The following is a 26,715-nucleotide window of genomic DNA, read 5'->3' on the forward strand; positions in this document are numbered from 1 at the left end:
AGGAGTCCTGCACCTGGTCAGTGCAGGAGCTGGATCCACAGTGCTTTGGGGGAACAGGCAGAACACTGCATGTGTTCAACCCTTCCTGCTCAACCACCTGTGGGCCAATAATGCATCACTCCACTAACGCCGCATCATTTGACTGTCTGCTCATGTGAAATGAGTCATTCATTAGGCACAGCTAAAAGAAATCAGGAAAATGATAATGATAATAATAAACAGCTGTGCTCTTTGGAGCAACAAAAAATATTTCATCAACTTCCTTGAGTGACAACTAAGTCCAACAGAAAAGAGACAGACAGAGAAAATGGGAAAGAAGCTAAGAAGGAGTCAAACCACAGTAAAAGGAGAGAGAAAGGTAATTTTGTGGCTCAGCTAAGGACCAGCTGTCAAGAAGAAAAATGGATGTGCCCAGCCTAGAGAGCTAATGTCACCATGACCTCAGAAAGAAGACACTGTCTGGGACTCTCTTATGTAAATATATGGCAGCTATAGGTCAAGCTAGTACTACTCAGCAGATACAAATGAGTTATTTCTATGCATTTGTTATACCAATGTAAAAAAATACTTGGTATGTAGCAATCACTTTTTTTTTCTTTTTCTTTTTTTTTTCTCTTTCTTTTTTTCTCTATTTCTTTTACAGAGTTTTTCTCCACAGTATGACTCCTATGATGTGAAGGCTGGTGGAGCTGGTATCGGGTACCCGCAACCCATTGTAAGATGATAAAGCCTTTTTTTCTGTCCTTTCTTCTTTTTAAAGAATATATTTTCTGCTCATAGATTATACCTTGGATGTGTATGTATCCTGATTTTAATCTAACAATGTAAGTTTTCATTTAATTATTGCCTGGAAGTTGAATGTGATGTAAGGCACCAGTTTGTTCAGCAACACTGTTCTAGAAAGTAGCTATAGATGATCTGGATTTTTTATTTTCTACTTTCTTTCTTCAGTTTCTTACCTTCCTTTTCCAGATCTCTGTCTGTGATTCGCCTTCTTACACTACCTGAATATTTTTCCTTTTCTGTCTCATGTACATTCTTCATTTATCTACTTGATATTCTTCCACTTATTTCTTCCTTTCCTTCCAACAATTTTCACCTCTTCCACTGCCTTTAATCTTCCTTCACCCACTCAGTATCATTTGTTTTTACTGAGTATGATATTCCACACTTGCTAACTTTTCCACAATTCAAACTTGCCTGATAACGAGTAAACCCTTCTTATAAATTTTATTCATTCCAAAACTCAAACTATTTTCACTTTTTCTTTTTACAATTACCATTTTTTTTACCCACAGCAACTCAGACTGTGTACTAAGGATGCTGTATCTGCCTGCTAGACCTGGTCCAAGATTTTCAGGTTTTTAAGTGAGAAAAAGCATGGACTGCCTCAAAGAGCAGTACCTGAGCTATGTTTCGTGCGTAATATAAATCTGAATGTTGCACCTCATTATTCTCCTTTTAGGCACTGGGATTTAGAGATATTCAACATGAAGTGTTCTTGATTCAGGCAATCTGCTACAGAGAGGGTGTGGTGAATTGCTGCAACTGGAAATTGGCTGTGCTTCATTGAGCATAATCACTATTTTCAGCCCAATTCTGCATAACATAGTTTGGGTATCACATGTTGTAGCATAGTAAGGCAGTTCCAAGAAAATGGAGGGAGGAGAGGAGAGGAATTCCATTTGATCATCTTGTGAAATAAGGTTTACTAATCACAACAGCTCTTTTTCCTGAAATATAATCATTATTTTCTCACATTCATTTTAATCTATTTCTACCTCCTTCATTTGCTAATATGATCATCCATGCATTTTTCTTCAACCATCCATTTTTGTCCTTGTTTATTCTTTGATTCATATTCACTCCTCACAGTTTTCACCCACAGTTGTCATGCCATCTGCATTCTGCTACTTGGTGTCTTAATATGGGATGTGCTGAAGCAGGCAGATAACAGAGGCACGTTCAGTTAACAACTGTGGTTAACTCCTCTCTGTTTTGGCTTTTTCCCTGGAAGTGATTAGTGATTTCTTGTGCTCTGACTCCTGGACTCAGGTTAAAAAAACACACCAAACTACTTTATTGAGCACCCTAGAACATCTTCAGGGTTGTCTGTATATTTTCAGGTCACAAGGGCTTTTATATTGCATCATAGCATACATGACCTCAAAGTACCAGCAGTTACAGGCAGATGTGGCTGAAATCACTAGAGCTAAATAATGTTTATAATTTTCATTACATAGACTAATTTCTTTATTATTTTATAAATTTATCAATTTTAATTTAAATGCTCCTAATGAATAAATATCCAAACTGAAATAATTTGGAATACTAGCAAATCAATAAGATATAGTAGCTGCATTGACTGTGTGTGGTTACCATGCCTGGTATTTCCTCAGTCACACATCTCTCCATTGCTGCATTCATTCCCATGGTTTTACACCACTTGTAGACTGGTTTTGTGCTTTACATCTCAGTTTCTCTTCACTTGCCCATGTAACCTCCACATATTGTCTTTGTCTCTTTCCACCAGTGCACATTCTCTAACTGGAGGATGCTCATCTGTTCAAAGTCTGGAGATTCTAGCAGCAAGCACACCCCTAACTATCAGTTTATCTCCTCAGTGTGTAACTTGAAAAAGATTACATCTCGTTTGTTTATAGCTATATGTGTAATTGATTGATTGCTGTTGATGGCTTTAATTCTGGTTGGATCTATAGCTACTTTATACCAAATGAGTTCTAATAATGAACAGGGACTGCTCGTTGTATTTACATCAGAGGCAACCCCATTTCCCAAACCCTCACAGCTATGCCTCTTGCTGTACTTGTCTCCTAGAAAATAGCAAACATTAACGTGACACATTTTTTCATCAAAAGACAACTGCGAACTATTTTTTTTTTTGTAGTATAGTAAGGTACTGTCCTACATATGCCAGTATAGTACAGCAATACTGATAATGTTGTATTATGAAAATTAGGTTCATGAAATTGTAATACATGACCTTTTCTGACACAATATGACACTATTTTGTGAAACAAATTCTGTGCAATATTAATTATGGAATATTCTGCCAGTACTGCAGCACACATTGATCCTCGTATCATCCATATATGTGATTCTTTTGGCTGTAGGAAACACATGAAGAGTTTAACAAAAGCTTTTTTTTTTAAAGAACCCCTTATAGCTGCAGTAAACCACTGTGCTAACTTATAAATGTTTTCTGTTTTGCAGTATCAAATGCTTTTGTCATTGTTGCTACAAGAAGTACAAATATTGAGGTTTGATTAGTTCAGACCTCATTTCTTTCTTATGGCTTCATACTGTTAAAGCTCAGAAAATATTTCACTGATGAAAATGTTTGCCTTACTGACTACAACAAAAGTATGGCCTTAATTCAGTGTATCTCTAGGTCATGAGGAGTCTCTAGTGTTGGGCTAATTAAGCTCAGTTACATGGCAGAGAAGCTGACACTCATTTTCTCTGTCTAACAGAAATTCAGTTCTACTTTCCATTCTTCCCCTTCAGGCAGCTGAAAAGCAGAGTTCTGAGCATCCCTCTGGGGTCTAGAGAAGGGCAGTAGTGACTCAAAAATGAAAAGCTGCAGCTCTGAAAATACCTTGGGAGTATATTAGCCAAGCCTGCAAGGAGCAACCCAGTGAAGCCTTTTCTGAAGGGACAACTAGAAAATGTATTTTTTCAGCACTGTGTGAATATACTGCTGTTTCCTTTTTACTGCACCAAGTGCAAGTCACTGAGGACTTTTCTCTGAACTAATTATGTAAAAGTTTATTTCACAGTTATTGATGGCTATTGCAACTATATTAAGCTTCATAGCTATATTACATTAATGTAACTACTGTTTTTTAATCTATACTGTAGAGTGGCTTTCCAGGACCCCCTGGCCCCAGTGGCCCCCCTGGCCCACCTGGACATGCAGGTCCCCCTGTAAGTAACATTAATCTTTTCATAATCATCTTGTATTCTTTTACATGAGCTCCTCCTTTTCTCTGTCATAAACATTAAGCACCTTTTCAACTGATAAATCTGGATACTATGCTGATGAATTTTATGCATAAATGTCATTTTGGGCTGTACCATCGCCAGGACTCAAGAGCTGAGGTCAATGTACTGTCCTGGCTTAAATCCTTGTGTACCCCTTGAGATCTCTGCAAGTCCAAGGGGTGTCAGTTAACATTATTTGAAGACATGCCACTGCCTGACATCCTGCTGACATTCCCAATGTCTATCCATGCAAAATATTAACAGAAGGTAAAGGAAAGTGGGATACACTTTCAGTGAACACACCAAGGGGCTGAGTTTTTCAACATCCATCTCCTTTTAGAAGAGCAGATTAATTCTGTTTTCTTGGAGGCATGTTCTACCTGTTTCTGGTAATTTCACCTTCAGTCATTTGTTGACTGATCTGACTACAGTTTTCCTTACAATTATGGAAAATTATATAAAATATATAATTATATCAAATATAACTGCACCATGGAATGGTGCATGTAGCTGTTCACATCTTGACTGAGTTTTTTGCTGCATTCCAGGGCTCTGCTGGATACCAGGGCTCCCCTGGAGAACCAGGACAACCTGGCCCTCCCGTATGTACCCGTTCAGTATCTCTGCGCATGTTAGAGACATGACCTTAAAAGTGTGAATCTGTGTCACCTCTGCAGTGGATGGAAATTTTGCAGTTTATCCTAGTTGTTTATTATGATGCATGTAAAATGTAAAAGTATTTATGATGGCTAATGCATTTGTAGCTTGAAGACTTAATATTTGTTGTTATTGTAGTTAATATTAATTACTTTTCTACAGGGACCTCCAGGCCCTGTTGGAATGATAGGCCCAGTTGGTCCACCAGGAAAAGATGTAAGTTCACTATTATTCATCCCATTATTAATAAATAGGAATAAAAAAGTTCATTAAGTTGCAAGACAACAGAGGACATTGATTTTATTGCATTTGAGAATTTTTAGCATCTCCCTATTTCTCTATTTGACAACATGTCTTCAAGAAAATAAATTTGGCTTACATGAGGTCTAATTGTCTATTCCATAAAAGATTCAATTTTAGCAGACAATTTGATTGATTAAAAAAAATACATAAGCATGAAACAAGCAATTTATTTGGTGCAAAATAAATTAGCAGTTATAAAGAAAATCAAACAGTAGTGGTAGCTTTCTGCTCCCTTAAAATCTTACTATGGGACTTACGGCCATTGACACCATTGTGTGTGTCACAGCTGGGAGTCCTGAACAGATGGAGTACCAGCCAAGGTACAAACATCTACACCTTGTGTCCATTTTGAGTGTTTTACTGAGAAAAATAAGTTTTCTGGGATCATCTCTTGCTAAAGATTGTCTTGAAGCAGCTTAGAAATTAACTAGAATCTTGTTAAAGGCTGAGTTTATAAATTCTGGCAGTTGTTTTCCAGAAGGCAGTGACAGAGTGAACTGTCACCCTGAGAGGAATTGCACGACCACCACTGTCTTTGGTGGAAGTTTCACCTGTTTGCTCCAACTCACCTTGTTCTACCACAACTGGTGCTTTGCCAGTAAGTCAAGCAATAACAAAACACTAAAAAAAAATTATTTTCTTTCAACAGGGAGAACCAGGAAGACCAGGCAGGAATGGAGACCGCGGAATCCCTGGATTACCGGTATGGAAAATCTCCCATTAACAATTGTCTTCTAATCATAGGTTTTGTTTTCCCACATCAAGTTAGTCGGATGAACATGACACACAGGGAACGTTGGTTTGTGTTCTTCATACAATAAGTACATTATTTATTAATATTTCTATATTTATGTGTTTAGGGTCACAAAGGACACCCTGGAATGCCTGGGATGCCTGGGATGAAAGGCCAACGAGTAAGTATTGAGTATGTTGATTATAGCTGACTCTGTTACTCTCCTTGAATGATGGTGTTGCACAGTTGTGATCTTTCAGCCATTTCCAGGACTGAATCATATAACTAAAGTTAATTTCTGCACTATGTAATCTGAACTTCCATAACAAAGATTCAAGTTTTTTCTGGTTACCTCAGTTGTAGAGCTCCATCCCTAATGCTGAAAAGGGTTCCAACAGCTGATAGCACTCATTATTGAAAATATGCCTCTTTTGGGGGCTTAATATTTTGCCAAGAGGAATCAAGTTTTCCAGAATGCAGGAGGAATACAATTCACAGATATGGTTTTACTTTCCTACAGGGTTTTGATGGAAAAGATGGAGCCAAAGGTGACAGTGGTGCTCCTGGTCCAAAGGTAAAAATCTAGAGTGTCATCTTTCTAAGTAGGTAGAGTAATGAGCCCATTATTTGTTGTATAGCTGTGCTTTGCATCTTAAACAATTAGAAAAATACAATAGTCATTAAAGAAAGCCATTTAATGCTTCCATGAAAAGAATATTAATCATTCTGAAGTAGTTAGACATTCAGAACCACATCATGTCCCAATTTTCCAGCCATAATAAACATGAGATACCAAAATGAAGGGACAAGTCTTGGTCATCTGACTTTCCTGCATAGTATTTTGAAAGCTGACTCTTTGATTTTTATTTCCTGTTTAGTTTTTGATTTGACACTTGTTTACACTTCTCAGAAATCAGTTCATGCTGAGGACACCCAGCACCCCATAGAAAGGGATAACAAGTTGGGCTTTTTCAGTGTCTCTTCCCCTTGAATAAACCAAAAATTGTTCTCACCAACCAAAGTTCATTTTCTTTTCTCTCTGTAACAGGGTGAAACTGGTCTTCCTGGAGTAAATGGAGCACCAGGCCAACCGGTAAATATGTGCATCCTGGAGTGTTTAAATGTTAGCTGAGTTGTTCCTCATCCTTTTAACTTTACCACATGCAGTGGACTATAGTGAGTTACACAAATAAGAGCAATGTCTCTTTGCTCAGCCATCTGATTTTAGAGGCCATTTAACAGATTCATTTTTACTATGTTTTCTAGGGACCAAGAGGTCCAGCTGGAGAAAGAGGAAGACCTGGGAATCCCGGTGGCCCTGTAAGTAATTGCAGACATTGCTCTTATCTAGAGGCAGCACATATGTGGATTCAATATGTTGAGAATTCCCTACTTTCTTAAAGCAGTTGTATTGTAAAGGAGTAAAAAACTACATAGCATGAAAAAATCTCACATGAAACCTTTTCAGTCCCCAATTAAAGATGTAACACTTCTAACCCACAACACGTTCACTACCTTATTTCCTGTTTTGCTTTTTGAAATGAAAAGATTACACATTGAGGGAGAGTTCAGTGTTTCAGCATAAGCTCAGGTTTGGCAAAGAGAAGCAGGGGGGAGGAGTAGAAGCAGAGAGTGGCAGGGGACGGTAGAGAGAGAGAAAAAATGCAATCTCAGAAGTAACTTGTGGGAAACTATAAAATTCCCCTTTGACAGGTTAGAGGGTACATCCCTCTCTCTGAAGGAACTCTTATTTCATAGCATTCAACACAATCAACAAAGCAGTTTACAGCCAGCCCCTTGTTTGTGCAGACACTGCATAACCTGAGCAGAGGGTCTGGTCTAATATGGCTACAAGACAGGCAACAGGGTTTAAGTCATCAGTGTTCATCAGGTTTTTGGAGTGAAATTTAGTCTTTTATGTGAATCAGAAGTGACTGTTATTTTGAAGTACACATCTGTTGCAATCTTACTTATTCACATAGACAACGTGAATGTAGCTGTTATTTCCTTAAGAAATTTAATAGGAATGTATTTTTACATCTTCCTGTCACAGTGCAAGTCACGTAAAGTGTTGGATATTCCTTCACAAAATATTCAGTTAATAATTACTTTGGAATTTCTCATTTAAGGAATCCTTGGGTCTTAGTTAACTAAGTGGGAAAGAACAGACACAAAAATATGGTCCCTGAGTCATGGACATGAAAGGATGTGGGTTCTGTGTCCAGGGTTAATAATTACTTTGGAATTTCTCATTTAAGGAATCCTTGGGTCTTAGTTAACTAAGTGGGAAAGAACAGACACAAAAATATGGTCCCTGAGTCATGGACATGAAAGGATGTGGGTTCTGTGTCCAGGGTAGTGTTCTGCACCTAATACCTCTCCTCTTTCTGTAGGGTGCCCACGGCAAAGATGGATCTCCAGGAGCAGCAGGCCCACCTGTAAGGCAACTTTGACTTTCAGTATTTGTGTTGCTTTAATCCAATTACTTCTAGCAGATGTTCTGCAGTGCCAGCAAACCCAAAATTGGGGTGCACTTGTTCAAGAATGAGCATTATATTTATTTGTGTTTCAATTGTGTATATTTCATTGTGTTGGTTAATGTACTTAAAGGACACAGGGTGATAGGAGAGCTTCAACACTGTAAATCAGAAAATGCAAAAATCCAAACCCAGATTATTCTCAGAGAACATATAGATGGATGGAATCGCTGCACTACATGAAGATCAAATTTTGAATGATTTTATCAAATAAATTATTCTGCTGTCTGGAGTTGGCAAATATTTTTCTTTTCCATCTGCCTAGAAACCTGAGCATGTCCACTTGGGTGTGTAACAGCTGCATTGGTTTTTTCTCCTTCTTTTTTTATAATTAGAACAAATTTTGAAAGTTTTTTATAACTTAATCTGCCTAATGATAGATTTCATGTTTTTAAATTTAAAACACAGAAATTCAGCTGAACATCTGAAAGTCAAGGTAACTAAGATGTAGGTGTGATATTTTAGGACTAGCCAAATCTCATCTTTTACAGCATGATTTATATTTGCTAGTTTCCAGGTGTTTCCTTACACAGAGAAAAATCTCATAATCAGACTCCCTTTTTTAACTTAAGATTAATTCCATATGGCTTTTACCTTTTGCATTAATAGTATTTCTTTCACTTTAAAGGGTCCCCCAGGTCCCCCTGGAACCGCAGGATTTCCAGGCTCTCCAGGTTTTAAGGTATTCAACTAAAGACATATAAGTACATGGGATTTGGTCCTTTCTCTAGTTACACAGCTGATGTCACTCTACATCATTATTTTATGGGCCCTCCTTTTCCTGGCTGCTATTACACTGCTTGCAAGCCTAGAACAGATGTGCTATATGCAGCATGAGACAAACCCAATCCTCATCATCTTTGTGAATGCCCACAACAAAACCATTGGTAGAAACCATTAATTTAATGCTGATTGCCATGGAGATGACTAAAATGCCTTCATTTTCTCATTTTACTGGGTTTTTTTTTTTTTTCCATAGGGTGAAGCTGGTCCTCCTGGTCCTGCTGGTGTTAGTGGTAGTCCTGGAGAGAGGGGAGAACCTGGTCCTCAGGGAAATGCTGGGCCACCTGGGCCTCAGGTACATGAATAGCACTTGGGACCTGAGAGGTGCTGTGCCACCTGCTCTTCACAGAGCCCTTTGCTCTGGTTCTGGGTTAGCAGCATTGGTTACTCTGTTATATTTCTTTTTCCAGGGCCCTCCTGGAAGAGCTGGAAGCCCTGGCAACAAGGGTGAAATGGTGGGTACTTTCCACATCTCTGCCATTGCTGCACTCTGTTGGTGAGGGTCACTGTTTCGACTGGGTAGAGTCCACCAATGCCACTCTCTCTTCATCTCTGTCTGTTGTTCTCTCTCTGCAGGGACCTTCTGGTATTCCTGGTGCTCCTGGTCTGCCAGGAGGCCGTGGTCTTCCAGGTCCTCCAGGTGCAAGTGGAAACCCTGGGGCAAAAGGCAGTCCGGTGAGTTATTGATGGTAATTACACTGGTTGTACCAACAAATATGGTGGAAGTAAGCCTGGTACCGTTAAAAAACCCCATTGATCTTCTCCTATTTACTTGAAATAGTGTAATAAATTCTTTTATTATGAAAATAGGAAATTATTTTTATAAATATATAACATATTTTGTTTCATATATATAGGTATTGCTATATATAAAGATTATACATAAATGTGATGATAATACCTAATTGCTTTCCTAAATTATCTACGAATTCAGATACAACAAAGATACTGCTTTTGTAAAATGGCTACATCAAACAAAATCTGTTTTACAATCTTATTTTCACCTGTTTTAATTCCCAAGGGCTGAGTCCACAGTCCACTAAACCCCGTGAGTTGTATCTGGTCTTTCACTGTCACTTACCCCAGCAGGCCCTTTTCTTACAGCCTTACACCACATGTAGCTCTTTGTTAGAGAAAATACTCAGGGACTTTCAAAAGACTCAATGATGTCTGAAATAGCTCAGGAACAGACATAAAATTTTACTCAATGGTGTTTAAGATTGTATCACTTCTTTCCTTTACTGCATTTTTAAGGAGTCTCATGGCTTCCACTTACAGGTTCGGCCAGCGCATGCTGATTCCTGTGCAGAATAATAAATGAAAAAAATTAGTCAATAATTTGAAATATCATGTCTACTTCCTAGTATTTCAGTATGTCTAGTAGATCTAGAAAGATGCCCAGCTGCAACCCATAATTTTAATCGGATTTTCTGCTTTTTAGGGAGACCCTGGTAAGGATGGTGCAAAAGGAGATCCAGGCCCAAAAGGCGAGCGCGTAAGTGATTTCAAGATGTGTCCAGAGACTTCTTTCAGGGAAGCCTGAACCCTTAATCTTTCCCCATACAAAATCTGTGGAGCTTTTGAGACTTCCAACTCACTGATTGGCTTGGTTTCTGCTGTTGCCAGGGTGAAAACGGCACCCCAGGTGCTCCTGGGCCTCCTGGTGAGGAAGGGAAGAGAGGTGCAAATGGAGAACCTGGGCAGAACGGAGTACCTGGTACCCCTGGAGAAAGGGTGAGCTGTGGTACATGACCCTTTGAGCCAAGACAGAGACAGAAAATTCTGAAATTCAAAACACTTGCAGGAGATGTTTGGCTCCATGTATCTTCTCAGAAAATTCCACATGTGAACTGGGTTACAAAACTGGGGAGAATTCTTATCTAGTTTCTCCTCTGAATTGCAGCTCTTGGATCTCAGTTGGAAAAAAATTAATTTCTTTCAGTTTCTGATATAGAAGAAGCAGTGATCTTACATATCTGGAAGTTTTACCAAAAGATTTTTGCTGAGAAGCAATCATAAACTATGAGAACTACAAGGGGAATGAATAATCAAAATTTCAAAATTAATTCTCAGTTAACAAAAATAAACAATCAAAAGAATTTCTGCTCTGGAAAGTGAAATTAATGTAAATTCTTCTACATTCAAGATATGTCTTTATATCAACATCTCTATTGCTAATACATCTTCAATATCAGTAACAACAGTATTGTCAGGATGTTGTCTATGTTATAATATTTCAACTGCAAACAGGTTTATTGGCTAGTATATTAAATAATTTTCCAAAAATTTAATAATTCTCTCAGAGAAATCCACTAATTGTTTCATTCAAAATAAATAGCAACATCATTACAAATTTTAGATTTCTGTTCCCATCAGAAACAAAGGAAACTGTGCTGATCTATCTGAAAGTGCTAACTTAATAATTGGTTGCAATATTTGCTGAAGCTATGAGGAAACCAAAGATGCATAATGAACTAATTAATTATACTAAACATATAAAGGGGGCTGCAAAATTAAATTTATAATTCAAATTTCTTTTATAAAGATAGTAGCAAATATCAATATTAAAACAATACAACAAAGCTCTTCTCAGTATTGAATTAGAGGAAAATAATTGTCAATACTGAATCTGATTTTTGTTTTTTATAGTACTTTAGAAAACTCATAAATAATGATGCAGGGCCAGCTAAAAATAAAGGAGGACAGGGTATAATTTCACCAGGAACACTATAATCTTCTTACTACACTGAAATGCCACTTTCATTTTTTTCCCCATTAATTTTCATAATGCTAAGTCTAATGGTAAATAGTTTAGAAGACAACCCAGTTGCTATTACCTGTGTCATCCTGCCTGTGATCCATAATTTGTTTTTTATCTGGCAGGGCTCCCCTGGCTTCCGTGGCTTACCCGGTAGTAATGGGCTTCCAGGCGAAAAGGTATAAATCTTCCTCCAAAGGAGTCCTCCAAACTTTTGGAGAATCCATGTGAATTTGGATGGACAATTTCAGATTCAATGCTGATTCCCTTGCTGTGAATCTCCACATCTCTTTCCAGGGTCCTGCAGGTGAGCGTGGCAGCCCAGGTCCCCCTGGCCCCAGTGGACCTGCAGGAGAGCGCGGACAAGACGGAGGCCCAGGTCTTCCTGGAATGAGAGTAAGACAGGACATCTCTGAGAAAAGGGGATAAACTCTGCTAGAGATGACTCATCTGAGCTGATGTGGTAGAGGAGTCCAACCAGAGATCCTTTCTATGAGTTCCTTTAGGCAGTAGTAGCATCCATTCATGGTGGGACAGGTAATGGAGCAGAGTCACAGGGCATTCCCAGGACACTGGCACAACAGAGTCAAGAGGTTTTGGGAGGCTCCCAGAGCATGCCAGGCTCTGCCATGAGAAATGACTCTAATATGAGTCAGCACTGGGTGATTTTCTGCATTAGCTCTTTGCATTTCAGCAAATTCTAACATTAGGTATTATGGGGTTTTATTGAAATATGTTTCTATATATATGTTTCAGTTATTATGTAAATAGACTTAAGTAATTAAATTAGAAAATAAGTATTTCAATATACATGAGTATTATATTTTTGGCACATTTGTAATTAGAGCAAATAAGCTGTTGGTCAGTTTTTTACAGTACATATCAGTAAGATTTCAGAGATGGCCTATTGTGTAGACAGCATCTAATTGTACATGGAACAACATTCTGGGAGCTGTACTAAGAATTAACAACTCCTAACAACATTGACATTCAAAAGCCCAGATGCAGGCCGCTAGGAGCTAAAGATTTTATTGGCAAGGAAACTGAACTATTTAAAATACAACAAAAATTATATTTAGAAATTTAAAGAAGTTAATGAAAAAAGTGTTGCACATTGTGTTGCTTTTAGGTAGAGTAGGTGTGTAGTCAGAATTGTTTAATTTCTTTTTTTTTCCACCTAAATATGGTTTTCTTCCACATAATGAAGGAATTTTTTTGTGCTAATTGATTAATATCTAGTGTCTTGCTGATATACAACTCTCAGAAAAAAAAACAATAAACCCATAATGGCAGAATTTGTTTGCTTTCTCCAATTTTCACCTTCATGGGCTGAGGGAAATGGAAAGATCTTTATTAAAGAGGATGATAACAAGCAACAGTTTTTATATATTTATATTCATTAATTGAAACTTCATAATGTGCACTTTAAACTGAAGTATAACACTTTTTTTTCCCTTCAATTTGCAGGGCTTGCCCGGAATTCCAGGAAGCCCTGGAAGCGATGGGAAGCCTGGCCCTCCCGTATGTACATTGCGCAAATATTTTACCCCAGTCCTCCTGCTGACCCAACCCGACCCTAATCCCACAGCATCCACATGACAGGTTGTTATCACAGCCAGATTTATTCCCTCCTCTCTGTTTGCTTTAACTACCAGAGCCGTTTTTATGCTGCATCATTGTAAGAGCAGCCTGCAAACTCTGTCATTTGGTACCATGTAAAATGCAGAGCAGAGGGGCCACAGTTGCAGAACAGAGCACATAATGAGTTTTGAACAGTGTCTCCCCCTCACTCAATGTTGAATGAGTCCTGGGAATTGCTTTATTTCACCTCACAGATGCCACATCTTCCTTTCTTTGTGCTTATCCCAGGGCAATCAGGGTGAATCTGGACGCTCTGGCCCACCTGGCCCTCCAGGCCCCCGTGGCCAGCCTGGTGTGATGGGTTTCCCTGGTCCTAAGGGCAATGAGGTGAGTGGGATTTCTCCTCTTCTGTGAAATTTGACTCACCTTGTTTGGTGAGTCAAATGTTAAACTAAATTACTCCGTAGTGGGGCTATCTCATACTGCAGCTTTAGACAATTGTCCACTGACCATAAACAAGTATTTCAAATGTAGTCTTTCTTTTTTGTAAGGGTGCACCAGGCAAGAACGGAGAAAGAGGCCCTGGTGGACCACCTGGACCACCTGTAAGTTTTGCTAATATTTTGTTTATAATGACACAGTATTAATAATAACTTGATGAGTCTTACAAAAGTGGTATCACTCTCTAACCATAGCCTAATTTTGTCTTTGAATAGGGTCTTGCTGGGAAGAATGGTGATGTTGGCCTTCCAGGTCCTCCAGGACCTACTGTAAGTGTGGTGGTCCCATCTGAGGCAATGATCAGGGGTCTGGCAGCTACAGATAGACACTGGGAATTTAGCAGAAGGAAAAAATTCTTAATGATACAAAGCAATCTACTTTTATGAAGACAAATAAAAGAGCTCTTCTTTGCCATTGTTTTAATGAACAAATATTACAAACTTTGGTGGGAGAAAGATGAGTCAGGTATACTCGGTGTAGATTGAAATGAAAAGTCAATTTAGAGCTCTTGGTCTTTTCAAGCAGAAATGTATTGTTGCTCCCTTTAATGTTTATGGCATTTCAGACTTCTATCAAGTTAAAATGTGTCTGCTGAATCACATCTAAGAGTTGGAGTGAAAAGAGCAACTACCACAACACCAACATACACTGGTTTTTGAGCTTGTGCAATGTCATCATCAGGTCACAATAAGGAGGTGTAGATTAGAGGTGGTGAGGAGTTGTTTATATATTGAAGTGTTCTCAGGCAAGTTCATGGATTTTCTTCCTCATTTGTTTGATTCTAGGGTGCTTCTGGAGAGAGAGGAGAACCAGGACCAGCAGGCCCACCTGGCCTCCAGGTGCTGTGTGTTTATTGTTTTCTGATTCTTTTTAATAGACTAACACAAACACACAAAATTTAAAAAAAAAAAGGTATCTGAACATTTATATTGGAGTGCCAGATATCACCATATTTTGAATATAATAGAATACAACAGATTAACCACTTGACAAATGTTACAAGGAATGAGTTGGCCACACTTCTTTGAGTCAAAAGCAAAAATCTGAAGATGTAAAATGCATAACTTATCTGTGTAACACGGATAATCCTGTTCTTTCATATAGGGATTGCCTGGTGGACCAGGACCAGCTGGAGAGAATGGAAAGCCTGGAGAACCAGTAAGTAGTGAATTGCCTTTTTTTTTTAACAAAAACTAATGAAAAGTTCTTCTTCAATTATTTTTCCAAATTGAGACAGCTCTTAGCTCTCCTCAAAGCAGCAAAGTCTGATTTGGGGAATCATAGGGGAGAGAAACAGGATCCCAATCACAATGCAGATGTACTAAGTTCTAACTAACTTACATTTATTTTCTCATAACCAGGGGCCAAAAGGTGATATTGGAGGACCTGGATTCCCAGGCCCTAAGGTAAATAATAAAGAAAATTTTGTAATGGCATAAATTAATTAACAAAATATGAGCCTGAAAACAAAGAATAACACATTTCTTATCACAGGGTGAAAATGGTATCCCAGGAGAACGTGGTGCACAGGGTCCTCCAGGACCTCCTGGAACAAGAGGTGGACCAGGTCCTGCTGGCACAGAAGGTGCCAAGGTACCCACAGAATGTCTTCCTTTTCTGCTATTCTGCTACCATTTGGGTTAATTTTTTTTTTCTAATTATTTTTTGTTACTCCTTAGGGTCCTCCTGGCCCACCTGGTCCCCCTGGAGGCACAGGACTGCCTGGCTTACAAGGAATGCCAGGAGAAAGAGGAGCTTCTGGAAGCCCTGGACCAAAAGGGGAGAGGGTAACACACACACTTTTGATTTTATGCTGATTTAATGTTAGTGTCCCACAAGGCACTGGGTTTGTCCACGTCTTCTCTTTGGCCTGATTTCAGAGGTGCAGATTGTGTAGCAGCACTGTTGATTTAGCAATGGGATGTGGGTCCTAGGTATTGAAAAATATGGGGTTTTCCCTCAGTTTAATACATGCTAGATACTTTGGTGCAATGGGTCTTTTGGGGGATGGGTACAGCAAAACAGTTCTAATGAATCTAATTAATGATGAGCATAGTTCATACCATGGGAAGACAATTTGGCCTGGACTTCCTTTTGAATCAATTTGGGTTCTTTTCCTCATCAAAGGATGTAGTATCTGACGCTGAATACTGGGCAAAATATCATCCCCAATTTCATTAAGGAAACCTGGCTATTGAGAGACCCCTCAGTATGAGATCCTTCCCCCCATTTAGGCTCATCTCCTCATGCTTCCTTTTTGCTCATGGTTTTTATGTCTTAAACTTCCCAGGGAGAACCTGGTGGTAAAGGTGCTGACGGCCTTCCTGGTGCAAGAGGAGAGAGAGTGAGTATTTAAACATCCAACAGTATATCCATCAGCTGTATGCAGCCAGCTCTTAGAACAGGAGTAACCTCACACTGAATGACCTACAACAGCAACAGTTGTAATCTCATTGTGTTTCATTCCAGCAGTGCAAAACTGGGTTTGTAAACTAAATTAGGCCTAATACAGGTTTTTGTGATTACCACTCCTTGGGTCAATGTAATGGAATTTTTTGGAGAAATATTGGGACAATGTTTTAGAAGGAAAGAAATCATATGAAAGAGAAAATCTACCTGACTGATGTTATAATGAATCACAAAAAGACATTGGTAGTAAATATTCTCATGCAGAATATTCCTACAGGTTACTAAATATGATGTATTTATACATCTATATAGCAAATACACATAAAATAGGCACTTGAAATACATACATCTATCAAATCACTACCTGCAGGCAGTATATACATGAAAGTAATGAGGGATGATAAATATACAAATGCAGCTTGGTTGAGTTGGAGGAAATATAAAAAATTTATTTCACACCATAAGGTACAGATTAAATTTTCAAGAAAGAAATAAGTCAGGGAGCTAGTCAGGAGATGCTGAAGAAATGTGGATCAACTATCTAACTGAAAATTGGAGCAACAGGTCACTTTTATTGCATACCAGTGAAAGACACCTATTCATTTCAGGTGGTTTTGGATGAGGTTTGGATGGTTGGGGAAAAAAAAAAGGGAACCACTCAGTTGGAGATCTCTCACACTGAAAAATGGTGTGATTTCAGTGCATCACTCCAAAACATGGTGTGCAAATGCACTTTGGCACTGTAATTTGCTTCATTTATCATTGGCAACCTGTTTACACTGAAACACAAACACTATTGATCAAAGCATAAGAGTTAACATTGTCATATTTTGATACAAGATACATAATTTTCTCATTTTCCAATTTTTCAGGGCAATGTAGGTCCCATTGGCCCTCCTGGTCCTGCTGGCCCACCTGGAGATAAGGTAAAGCATCCTCACAAAGGGGTTTGGACTGTAAGGAGTCCCAGGGGTGGCTGTCTCAGGGGAAGCAGACAAACACCCCGTGACCATCCTTGTTTGTTCCCTGCAGGGAGAGACTGGCCCAGCAGGTGCCCCTGGCCCAATGGGTTCCCGTGGAGGTCCTGTAAGTGACAGAACCTTTCTTTTCTTCCTGTATAACCTCACCATAGCTCCTCTTGCCTGCTGTAGGTATCAGTGCTGCACCAAACCTATCAGTAATACATGTGCCTTGGGCTGTAAATAAACCAAGCGCATTCAGCTCCTGTTGACTCTTGGGATTTATAGGTACTAAAGGCTTCAGAAAATCAGGGCTTTTAACATTGCAAAGGGTTCAGAGGGCTGTGATGACAGGGCAAGGCAGGAGTTGAGCAACAGTCATGTCCATCTTGATTTAAAGTTAAGTAAACTTTCGAAAAGACTCCTTTTTTTGTATTTATATTTTTTATATTTACACTCCGGGATCTCAGTTGAACACCATGGATTGTGGTCAGGGTTCATACAGGTGTAGCTGAGTTAAGTTTACCCCATTTTAGAGAATTATCAGTTAATTCCTGAACAGCTGTGTTTAGTTCTTTGGAGGAAAAGTTGTTTTGGATCAGATGTGTGGGGTTTTTCTCCACAGGCTGGTAAGACAAAGAAACTTCAGCAGCCTTAACAGCAGTATTCTCTAACTTTTAAAGTGAAGTTTATCTTTCTAACATCTTCCATTGCTGACATGTGGTTTTCTACAGGGTGAACGAGGAGAACAAGGTCTTCCTGGGCCCGCTGGCTTCCCTGGAGCCCCAGTAAGTGTCTGCACTGCTCTTCCTGCACTACTCAGGCACACATAGGGCAACATGGCTTTGTCCTTCCTCTCCTGCACTGGTAGGGCAGTAGAGTTTGACTGCATTCACACTTCATTTAATATTTAAGTTCCCTTCAGACAAGTACCTCGATAGCATTTCTTGTCACAATATCATCTGCTTTTTTGAGTGGTAATATAACACTATAATTTTTCTACAGGGCCAAAATGGGGAACCTGGTGGCAAAGGAGAAAGAGGCCCCCCTGGTCTGAGAGGAGAGGCCGGACCCCCTGGAGCAGCTGGTCCACAGGGCGGCCCTGGTGCCCCAGTAAGTGTTTGCTGTTCCTTTTTGCTATGGAGAGGTTTCTTCAGCCCTCCCTCAGCCTCAGTGGGCCCAAGTGCAAGGAGATGAACTGCCTGAAACTTATTGACACTTCCTATAATTTTAATCTTTATCAAATCCTTTGCTTTATCTACTTCCTTCCATGTAGGGTCCACCTGGTCCCCAAGGAATAAAAGGAGACCGTGGATCTCCTGGCGGGCCTGTGAGTATCTCTCCAACTTAGTCACTGCTAAATGCCTCTATTTATTTCAATAAATGTGACCTAAATGAAAAATAAGAACTTCAATGACTATAGTATTAACAGTTGAAAAATATTTAAAGTGTTCTAGAAGGAGTAATTAAAGAAGAAGTCTTTAGTGATCTGGATTACCTTGATTTTAATATAAGGTGCCAAAATAGCTTTTGACACAATGACCCAAAGCTCTACAATGGCTTATCTCAACAGTTATTAAATTTACTTGCCATCTTTGCCAACTATCTCAAATCCCACTAACTCAAGTTTGAGGAGGATATATGACCTCCTCTTACAAAAGAAAAATAATAATTTGACTTTCTGTTCCCTATCAGGACATATAATTTAGATTTCAAACAAAACATGACTATAATTTAAACACAGATGTATGTAAAAATCAATTTATTCCCGTTTCCCAGTTTTCAGAAAATAAAAAATATTGATCTCTTCTAGGGTGCTGCTGGTTTCCCTGGTGCTCGTGGTCTACCTGGTCCCCCTGGTAACAATGTAAGTTGGTTTATCCCCCTTTTCTTTTAGTCTTACTTTGTGGATACATTTAGACGTGTATTAATATATAATGCAAAAACATTCTGAACATGATGGTTGTACTTCAGGAAAAAAAATCTGCAAAAAAGAGTTTATCATCCTTACAGTATGGAATAGAAAGTAGGATTTTAATTAAGGTACCATTAGAGTCAATGCAATTCTTTCCATTCATTGGCTCAGCTAAGACTATAATGAAAGCCACTTCATTCTGAACATGTCCAAGACACCATATTAAAGGCATATGGCAGGAGTGATTCAAGAAAGCAGAAGGGCCTGCGGCCTATTTCCAGTTTCTGTGGTAGAGCCATGAGTAAGGAATGTGTACCCTGTGTTGGATGCATTACAGGCACTGGGCATCCAAAATGTGCAGGTGTATGTCCAGACAGCAGGGATAAAAAATGCCAGCTGTGAAAGGGATACATGAAAGGATTCTCTTACAACACAAGATCAGACTTGGGTGCACAGGGCTGGACCCCAAATCTGCCTTCAGGCAATGACTCAGGTCTGGCTGGCTTTCATGAGACCAATGCCAGTGCATGTGTGCAGCTCACACTTTCCTTCTTAAAACTCTTTCCAGGGTAGTCCAGGTCCCCCTGGTAACGCAGGCCCTGCAGGCAAGGATGGGCCTCCTGGACCCCCTGGCAGTTCTGGTGCTCCTGGAGGTCCAGGACCTGCTGGAATCAGAGGTGAGCCCGGCGCACCAGGAGAAAAAGGGCCCCCAGGAGCCCGAGGAGAAAGGGTAAGTGTCCCTTCAGCCAGGGACTGTTCCAGCAGGAGACAGGGATTATGTCTGTCCAGAACAAGCAGCCACCTCTGGAATGTTGAAGGTGCTCCCACTGACTGCAGTGACCTTTTCTCAAACAGGGGGCTCCAGGTGAGCCAGGTCCTCAAGGCATCGTTGGCGGCCGGGGGAACACGGGTCTGCCAGGCCTGCGTGGCCCCAGCGGCCCACCCGGGATGGCAGGGGCCAAGGTGAGAGCCCTTCACTGCAGCCACAGCCTCAACCCTAACAGAACCCCAACCCTGCTGCTAAAATTAGCCTAGAGAGGCAAAAAGTGATAAAAACAGCTTAGAGACACAAAAAGTAATGAATGTATTGGGGGGTTTAATGCTTTCTAGTCCAGAGATGAGAGAATTTACAGTTATTTGTGTTTACATAACATGCATAAGATCAGGCTTTTAAATGGCTGGTATCCAGCTGCTGTAGGATGTGAGGTTGTATTTCAGATTATATTATATATATTATATATCTAGGAGTATATTACCCACTTCACACACTTTGGGAGGGTCATGAGGAGGAGGAAGCTGTAACCTCTTCTGGGTACAAGATCCAAGTCATAGTATCACCTACCACTTGTTGTTTACCCTTGCTTAGTTCTCAATATGTTTCTTGCTTAAATATTATGACCCAAACAGAAAAGTACCCTCACATCCCTTCAGAAAAGATGAAGTGAGGCTTGGTTTGTATTTTATCACTAATATAGTGATAGACCAGCATTTTTTGGTTAACAGCTTTGGCCACTGTTTTCAGGCACATAAGAGATATATCTGTTTATTATTTCTTAGTTGTCAGTTAATGAGGAACATTCAATGGCCTTGCATCAATATTACCAGCAATGAAAAGAAACCAGTTTGGCCAAGTTTTTATCTCTTGTTTTGTGTATTCACAACCAGGAAAGCCACGTTGGCCCATCACTTCATTAGGTCTCCTTTGAAATCCCTGCACAGTTAATAAGATGCAAAATGTACTGGTATCTCCTAAGAACATTATCTGCAATGGAATCCTTTCTCTTTTTGTTCAGGGTGAAGATGGTAAACCAGGCACCAATGGTATCCCAGGAGAACGTGGTGCTCCGGGTCCCCAAGGTCCTATTGGACAAAGAGGCTTACCTGGAGAGCCTGGCAGAGATGTGAGTGGATAGGATTTCCCTGCTACCTTGTGAATTACAAATGGGAGCTTCTGGGGGCAAATATGCTTTAAGGTTCACAAGGCAGGGGCCTGTGATTCTGCCCTCCTGTAAGGTGTGGCCTCCTGTCCCTGCTATCCCATTCTCTGCCTGCAAACATCATCTGTCGCTCTTGGAACTGCTCTGCCTACAAAATAATGCAGGTCTTACAGGTCTTTTAGGAGCCACTCCACCTCCCTCTTGAAACCACTCCAACTCTTCCCTCTTGAAAACTCTTTCTTTGATGAGCATTGTTCAAGCTTAGTGGGAAACAAGCTGTCTACTGGTAATGCAGTTCGTGAACAAACTGTGCCACTCTGTTTTGCAGGGTAACCCTGGCTCCGATGGCTTGCCTGGACGTGACGGATCCCCAGGAGGCAAAGTAAGAAATCACCAATATCCTTAGACTGCCCAACAAACAGGACATGAACTACATGGCAAATATGCAATCTATATGCTATGTAATTTGTTCTTTGAACCTCTTGTGCTCCACTCAATATACTCCTCATACTGAGTTCTATAAAACATGATGTTTATTACTCCTTACTATCTGCAGGGTGACCGTGGTGACAATGGCTCTCCTGGCCCTCCAGGACCCCCTGGCCATCCTGGACCTGCAGGTAATGCTGGTGCACCTGGAAAATCTGGTGAAAGAGGATTTCAGGTAAGACCAAAGTAAATGGGTTACTGCTTACTTACATATCCTTCCTAGGCAAAGTCCATTTCATGCAGGAATAGAGAGGAAGTTTTAAAGAGTTTGTTATTGTCAGAGTTTCTTGATATCAAGGACTGGTTCTACAAGAATATCCAGAGGAAAGACATCTCAGAGTTTATGTTCTGACAACTTGAAGAAATTAAGCCCAAAATTAATGTACTCCATAGGATGCCAAAAAGCACATCATCCCACCAGGCCCTGTCCTAATTTCCATCCCATCTGGTGCTGATGCAGCACAAGCAATGTGTTATTTATTTAAACTAAGGGAGTAACTTTGGAAGCCTTCAAGTTATTTCTCAGGAGTGCTGACACCAGCACACTGAGCACCTCACTGAGAGAGGGAAGAAAGGCTGTAGTGCCTGTGTACAGATCAGTGCTTGCAGGCAGCTGAGAAAGGCTGACATTGGTACAAAAATGGCCTGGCCAGGATTCTTGCTGATTCTAGTGTGTGTGGAGCTTCCCCTTGTATCCCAACGCCTGCTGGCTGTGAACATACAGCTTATCTGGAAATAAAGAGGTGGGCTAGGCAGTTCCAAGTGATCCACACCTTCTCATTCTTACCATGTCACAGGGTCCACCTGGCCCTCCTGGCTCTACTGGTCCTGCTGGTGCTCGTGGTCCTGCTGTAAGTCATATTTAAAGTATTTGCGATGTCAACCATTCACTATTTCCTGTCATATGGGCAATGCTCTTATCTCCTTCTTCCTTCTACCCTTACAGGGTCCTCAAGGTCCTCGTGGTGATAAAGGTGAACCTGGTGAACGAGGGAGCAATGGCATAAAGGGTCACAGAGGGTTTCCTGGTACCCCTGGTCTCCCTGGTCCTCCTGTGAGTATTTTGCATTGGATTGGGAATTACAGCTGATCTTAGCTTCTGTGTTTAGGCCCCAGGTACCTAATCAACCTTAGCTAATTTGATGGGAATCTATGTAAATTTGATTGTCAGATGTTTCAAAATCCAGATTCCCTGAATCAACCTGACATAAGCATAATTAAAGAACTGGAAGAAGCTGGTAGGAAGTAAAGATGGGTTTACTACAACCCTTTCAGTAAAAAATTCTTATATATTTATATATAATAAAATCAGGCTATTTCTGATTTAATTAGGAAAGAAAGAGGTAGGGGTTGAAATGCCTATGTCTGTTAGAAATCTATCCTAGAAAGACAACTAAAGCTACTCAGAGTCCAAATACCTCTCCTCTGCCATGTATCTTTTATACTGGGGCAAAATGGGCAAGAAATTGTAAACTACTGAATTTCATACTCTTTCTATCCCTTTCTTACCCTAAAACATGAATTACCATTTGAACATAGCTAAGAGAACTGAAGGTCAAGAATAGACAGGCATGCCATAGATATTTATGACCAGTAAAGGTTTAAGAAGGGATTTATTCTAAAAAAATCTACAAATCCCCTCATGATACAAGTGAGATTCAAGAAACCAAAGCTCACACAATTAACATACCAAAGATGGCACCAGTACCAATCTATTCAACAAGACAATAGAACCTGGGGTCTAACATATCACATGAGGGAAAAGAAAAAGATAAATTCTCGTTTGAGGAAAGGTTACTTTTAAACAAATGGTTTAGTTCTTTGCAGTGCACACAAGAAACAAATCTGTAAAAGTATTTGAAATCATGAATGTTTGTCAAATTATTTAAATAACATTACTGGTAATATTAAAACTGCAGCACTTTGGCTATAGCTACGTATTTTTATGAATATTAGGGTTCATCCAAAGCTCATTGGTGTCAGTTGGCTTTCTTGCATTTTGGATAGCACATCTCTATATGAAAACATGTAAGAGAACATTCAATATTTTTTTCTGATTAAAGAATGGCCACCATTCTCTCATGTCTGGCATAGCCTTTTTATAAGGATATGTTTTGTATAATCTTGAAGACATTTTCAATGTCTTTATTGAAGGCATGTGCTGGTAGTTGCAAGATATTACTAGGAGGTGTATGACTGACTTTTCCTTTTTTTTTTTTTAGGGTCCCCTGGGTCCACAAGGTGCAATTGGAGGTCCAGGAGCTTCAGGTGCAAGGGTAAGAAAAGCTGCTTACTCAGCCTAACTGCAAGGAAAATTCAGACTGTTCAGTTAATATAGACATAGATATAGACACAAATTTTAATTGGCCATCTTAACAGACAGCAGCTGAAGAAAGAAAAAACGCCTGAGAAATCATACAGAAATATTTGAAATACCTCACAGTGTATTTCTGAATTATCTGATAAACTATTCTGTGTTCTTCATTGTTCTAGGGTCCCCCAGGCCCAGCTGGGCCACCTGGAAAAGATGGTACCAGTGGCTACCCAGGTCCAATTGGTCCTCCCGGCCCTCGTGGTACCAGAGGTGAAAGCGGCCCTGCCGTAAGTAAATGGTGCAAACTCACACCAGCAAATCTTTGGGAATATTCATGAAACAGAGGATGCTCAACTCTAAATAGCTCCCTCAGGAACGCTCGATTTCATGGACAAAATTTGTGGCAGGTTATCTAGCTGCCAAGGCTAAATCCAAAGCCATGCAGCTCGTTTGCAGTTTGGTGTAACTATTGATGCACTGGGTGCTGTGTTGGTCTCAGCTGATCATTGACTTTTCTGCAAACAATGGAATCTCCTCCTCTCAGTTTCCCTTTGGGTCTGAAAAGCCATGGAATGAGGTTCCTAGACTGCTCTAGAGAGGCCAGAGCTGCAAAGGTGTCACTATCACAGTCACCTGCTAAAGCCAAGAAATGGTCATTCTCTGGATTTTAGTGGAAAGGGTTCCTTCTCAAAGCCCACACATAAAGATGGTCAAACTTGACAAAATGAAGGGAAAAAAATACAATTTTAAGAAAATAAAGGCCTGGAAAATCTATTAAACAGATGTTTATACATCTGTTTAATTAATGAATAAGTAAACTACATATTTGTGTAAGAATTTTCATTTTTTTTAAGACTAGGGCCCACACTGACTTTTAGTTTTAACCTGTTCACTAATGTTTTAGGGTCCACCAGGGCAGCCTGGTCTTCCTGGTCCTGCTGGACCTCCTGGCCCATGTTGTGGTGGTGGTGCAGCTGCCCTGGGTGCTGGTGAGAAAGGTCCAGTTTCCTATGGGTATGAATACCGAGATGAGCCCAAGGAGAACGATATCAATCTGGGTGACATCGTCTCTTCAATGAAATCCATTAACAACCAGATTGAAAACATCATTAGTCCTGACGGGTCACGGAAGAATCCAGCTCGTAACTGCCGAGACCTGAAGTTCTGCCATCCCGAGCTCAAGAGTGGTATGTTTAGGTTTTAGTTTCACCAATGGTAGCAGGTCTTGGGCACTGTTTTGGTTTTTCTAACTTGAGAATTTAAATGTGGATATCTTCCATAAAAATTTGACTTTTTTTCAATCAAATGTGATGAAAAAGATGATAAATGTAAAACCAATTTGAAACATAATTAACTATGCATTTACACTGAATATATATTTGACTTCAACTCCACTAATTGTGTCCTTAGAAGTGAACATATGTTTAAATCATTTTAGGAGAAAAAGAAAAATATTACAAGTTCTAAATTTATTCCAAATTACATTCCCTTTACAGAATTCACATGAACTGAGTATCTTTTTATATCATCTTATGTTCTGTGGCATCTCTTCTGTCAAAATTAGTACATTTCCTGATTTGGCTCAGAAATCTCTCATAGAAATAAGGCCATCATGCAGTCAGGTTCTTCTCCATATATATTAAACCCCTTAACATTTTCCCTTACCTCTAGGAGAGTACTGGGTTGATCCTAACCAAGGCTGCAAGATGGATGCTATTAAAGTCTACTGCAACATGGAAACTGGTGAGACCTGCCTCAATGCTAACCCCAGGACTGTGCCAAGGAAAAACTGGTGGACCAGTGGAAACAGTGGAAAGAAACACGTTTGGTTTGGAGAGTCTATGAATGGAGGCTTCCAGGTGAGAAATGAGCACAGTTAACAGCCCAGATTGTACATAGTAAAACATACACAACACACTAAAAAATAATTCTGATTAAACTGAATGAGACAGTTAGTATGTGAAAAAATCCCGATGTGGACTAAGCCTAGACATGACTGAACAAACACTGTGCCTATGTTGGTACTCTGCAGTTCAGCTATGGAGATCCTGAGCTCCCAGAGGATGTCTCTGAAGTTCAGCTGGCCTTCCTGCGCATCCTCTCCAGCCGTGCCTCCCAGAATATCACCTACCACTGCAAGAACAGCATTGCCTACATGGACCACGACAGTGGGAATGTTAAAAAAGCTCTGAAACTCATGAGCTCTACAGAAAGTGAGATCAAGGCTGAAGGAAACAGCAAATTCACATATGCGGTTCTGGAAGATGGCTGCACTGTAAGTAAACAGGAATTTAGTGCTGTAGTTAACAAATAATTCCCTCTAGATGACTAGACCCATGATAAAGGAAGAGAGCTTTGCATGGCCTGGGTAAGGAAAGGACACAGCTACAGCTAGTAGGGGGAACCTAGATTCTGTGCACCAGAAGTGCAATTCCTGTAGCAACTGTAGGAAGTGAGGTGCGCTTCCACTTAAATCTGTGCTCTACAGCTATCTCCTTGCTTTAGAGTCAATGTCAGAGAAGTCACAGCCACCCAGTTTTCATCCATCCCCTGTCAACTCTAAAACTAGTCATACCAAACCATGGCTATATGGTTGAAGCCATGGGCTGTGGTTATGGGAAGGGGCAAACACAGTCATTTTGCAGATCCAGCATTGCTTCCCTGCAGCAGATTGTCCTGGAGGGGAGCAGGAACATCCCTGGGCATGCTGGTCTGACAGCACCTGCAGCCTTTTCAGTAACAAATGGACGACTCTAACACTGTCCATGAGTTCTCCCTCCTGGGGTCATTTCCACAGACATGGCAACCAGCCTTCAACAGGGTGAGAGGGTTTG

General features: G+C 40.1%; 1 protein-coding gene across 1 annotated transcript in view; it reads left to right on the forward strand.

Moving 5' to 3' along the window:
- The window catches only part of COL3A1 (collagen type III alpha 1 chain), a 49,027-nt gene that overhangs the window by 21,026 nt on the left and 1,286 nt on the right, over nucleotides 1-26,715 (forward strand). The window contains exons 6-51 of the mRNA XM_066553125.1: nucleotides 644-715; nucleotides 3,883-3,948; nucleotides 4,554-4,607; nucleotides 4,825-4,878; nucleotides 5,615-5,668; nucleotides 5,826-5,879; nucleotides 6,219-6,272; nucleotides 6,747-6,791; nucleotides 6,965-7,018; nucleotides 8,092-8,136; nucleotides 8,864-8,917; nucleotides 9,215-9,313; nucleotides 9,429-9,473; nucleotides 9,595-9,693; nucleotides 10,460-10,513; nucleotides 10,645-10,752; nucleotides 11,902-11,955; nucleotides 12,074-12,172; nucleotides 13,244-13,297; nucleotides 13,646-13,744; nucleotides 13,909-13,962; nucleotides 14,074-14,127; nucleotides 14,644-14,697; nucleotides 14,963-15,016; nucleotides 15,220-15,264; nucleotides 15,353-15,451; nucleotides 15,538-15,645; nucleotides 16,149-16,202; nucleotides 17,140-17,193; nucleotides 17,300-17,353; nucleotides 17,961-18,014; nucleotides 18,232-18,339; nucleotides 18,503-18,556; nucleotides 19,040-19,093; nucleotides 19,710-19,871; nucleotides 19,997-20,104; nucleotides 20,935-21,042; nucleotides 21,407-21,460; nucleotides 21,635-21,742; nucleotides 22,365-22,418; nucleotides 22,514-22,621; nucleotides 23,790-23,843; nucleotides 24,061-24,168; nucleotides 24,786-25,068; nucleotides 25,553-25,740; nucleotides 25,914-26,156. Of these exons, the coding sequence (XP_066409222.1) occupies nucleotides 644-715; nucleotides 3,883-3,948; nucleotides 4,554-4,607; nucleotides 4,825-4,878; nucleotides 5,615-5,668; nucleotides 5,826-5,879; nucleotides 6,219-6,272; nucleotides 6,747-6,791; nucleotides 6,965-7,018; nucleotides 8,092-8,136; nucleotides 8,864-8,917; nucleotides 9,215-9,313; nucleotides 9,429-9,473; nucleotides 9,595-9,693; nucleotides 10,460-10,513; nucleotides 10,645-10,752; nucleotides 11,902-11,955; nucleotides 12,074-12,172; nucleotides 13,244-13,297; nucleotides 13,646-13,744; nucleotides 13,909-13,962; nucleotides 14,074-14,127; nucleotides 14,644-14,697; nucleotides 14,963-15,016; nucleotides 15,220-15,264; nucleotides 15,353-15,451; nucleotides 15,538-15,645; nucleotides 16,149-16,202; nucleotides 17,140-17,193; nucleotides 17,300-17,353; nucleotides 17,961-18,014; nucleotides 18,232-18,339; nucleotides 18,503-18,556; nucleotides 19,040-19,093; nucleotides 19,710-19,871; nucleotides 19,997-20,104; nucleotides 20,935-21,042; nucleotides 21,407-21,460; nucleotides 21,635-21,742; nucleotides 22,365-22,418; nucleotides 22,514-22,621; nucleotides 23,790-23,843; nucleotides 24,061-24,168; nucleotides 24,786-25,068; nucleotides 25,553-25,740; nucleotides 25,914-26,156 (3,795 nt within the window). The remainder of the gene's footprint in view (nucleotides 1-643; nucleotides 716-3,882; nucleotides 3,949-4,553; nucleotides 4,608-4,824; nucleotides 4,879-5,614; nucleotides 5,669-5,825; nucleotides 5,880-6,218; nucleotides 6,273-6,746; nucleotides 6,792-6,964; nucleotides 7,019-8,091; nucleotides 8,137-8,863; nucleotides 8,918-9,214; nucleotides 9,314-9,428; nucleotides 9,474-9,594; nucleotides 9,694-10,459; nucleotides 10,514-10,644; nucleotides 10,753-11,901; nucleotides 11,956-12,073; nucleotides 12,173-13,243; nucleotides 13,298-13,645; nucleotides 13,745-13,908; nucleotides 13,963-14,073; nucleotides 14,128-14,643; nucleotides 14,698-14,962; nucleotides 15,017-15,219; nucleotides 15,265-15,352; nucleotides 15,452-15,537; nucleotides 15,646-16,148; nucleotides 16,203-17,139; nucleotides 17,194-17,299; nucleotides 17,354-17,960; nucleotides 18,015-18,231; nucleotides 18,340-18,502; nucleotides 18,557-19,039; nucleotides 19,094-19,709; nucleotides 19,872-19,996; nucleotides 20,105-20,934; nucleotides 21,043-21,406; nucleotides 21,461-21,634; nucleotides 21,743-22,364; nucleotides 22,419-22,513; nucleotides 22,622-23,789; nucleotides 23,844-24,060; nucleotides 24,169-24,785; nucleotides 25,069-25,552; nucleotides 25,741-25,913; nucleotides 26,157-26,715) is intronic.

Source organism: Molothrus aeneus, chromosome 7, assembly GCF_037042795.1.
Source record: "Molothrus aeneus isolate 106 chromosome 7, BPBGC_Maene_1.0, whole genome shotgun sequence".
Classification (NCBI taxonomy): domain Eukaryota; kingdom Metazoa; phylum Chordata; class Aves; order Passeriformes; family Icteridae; genus Molothrus; species Molothrus aeneus.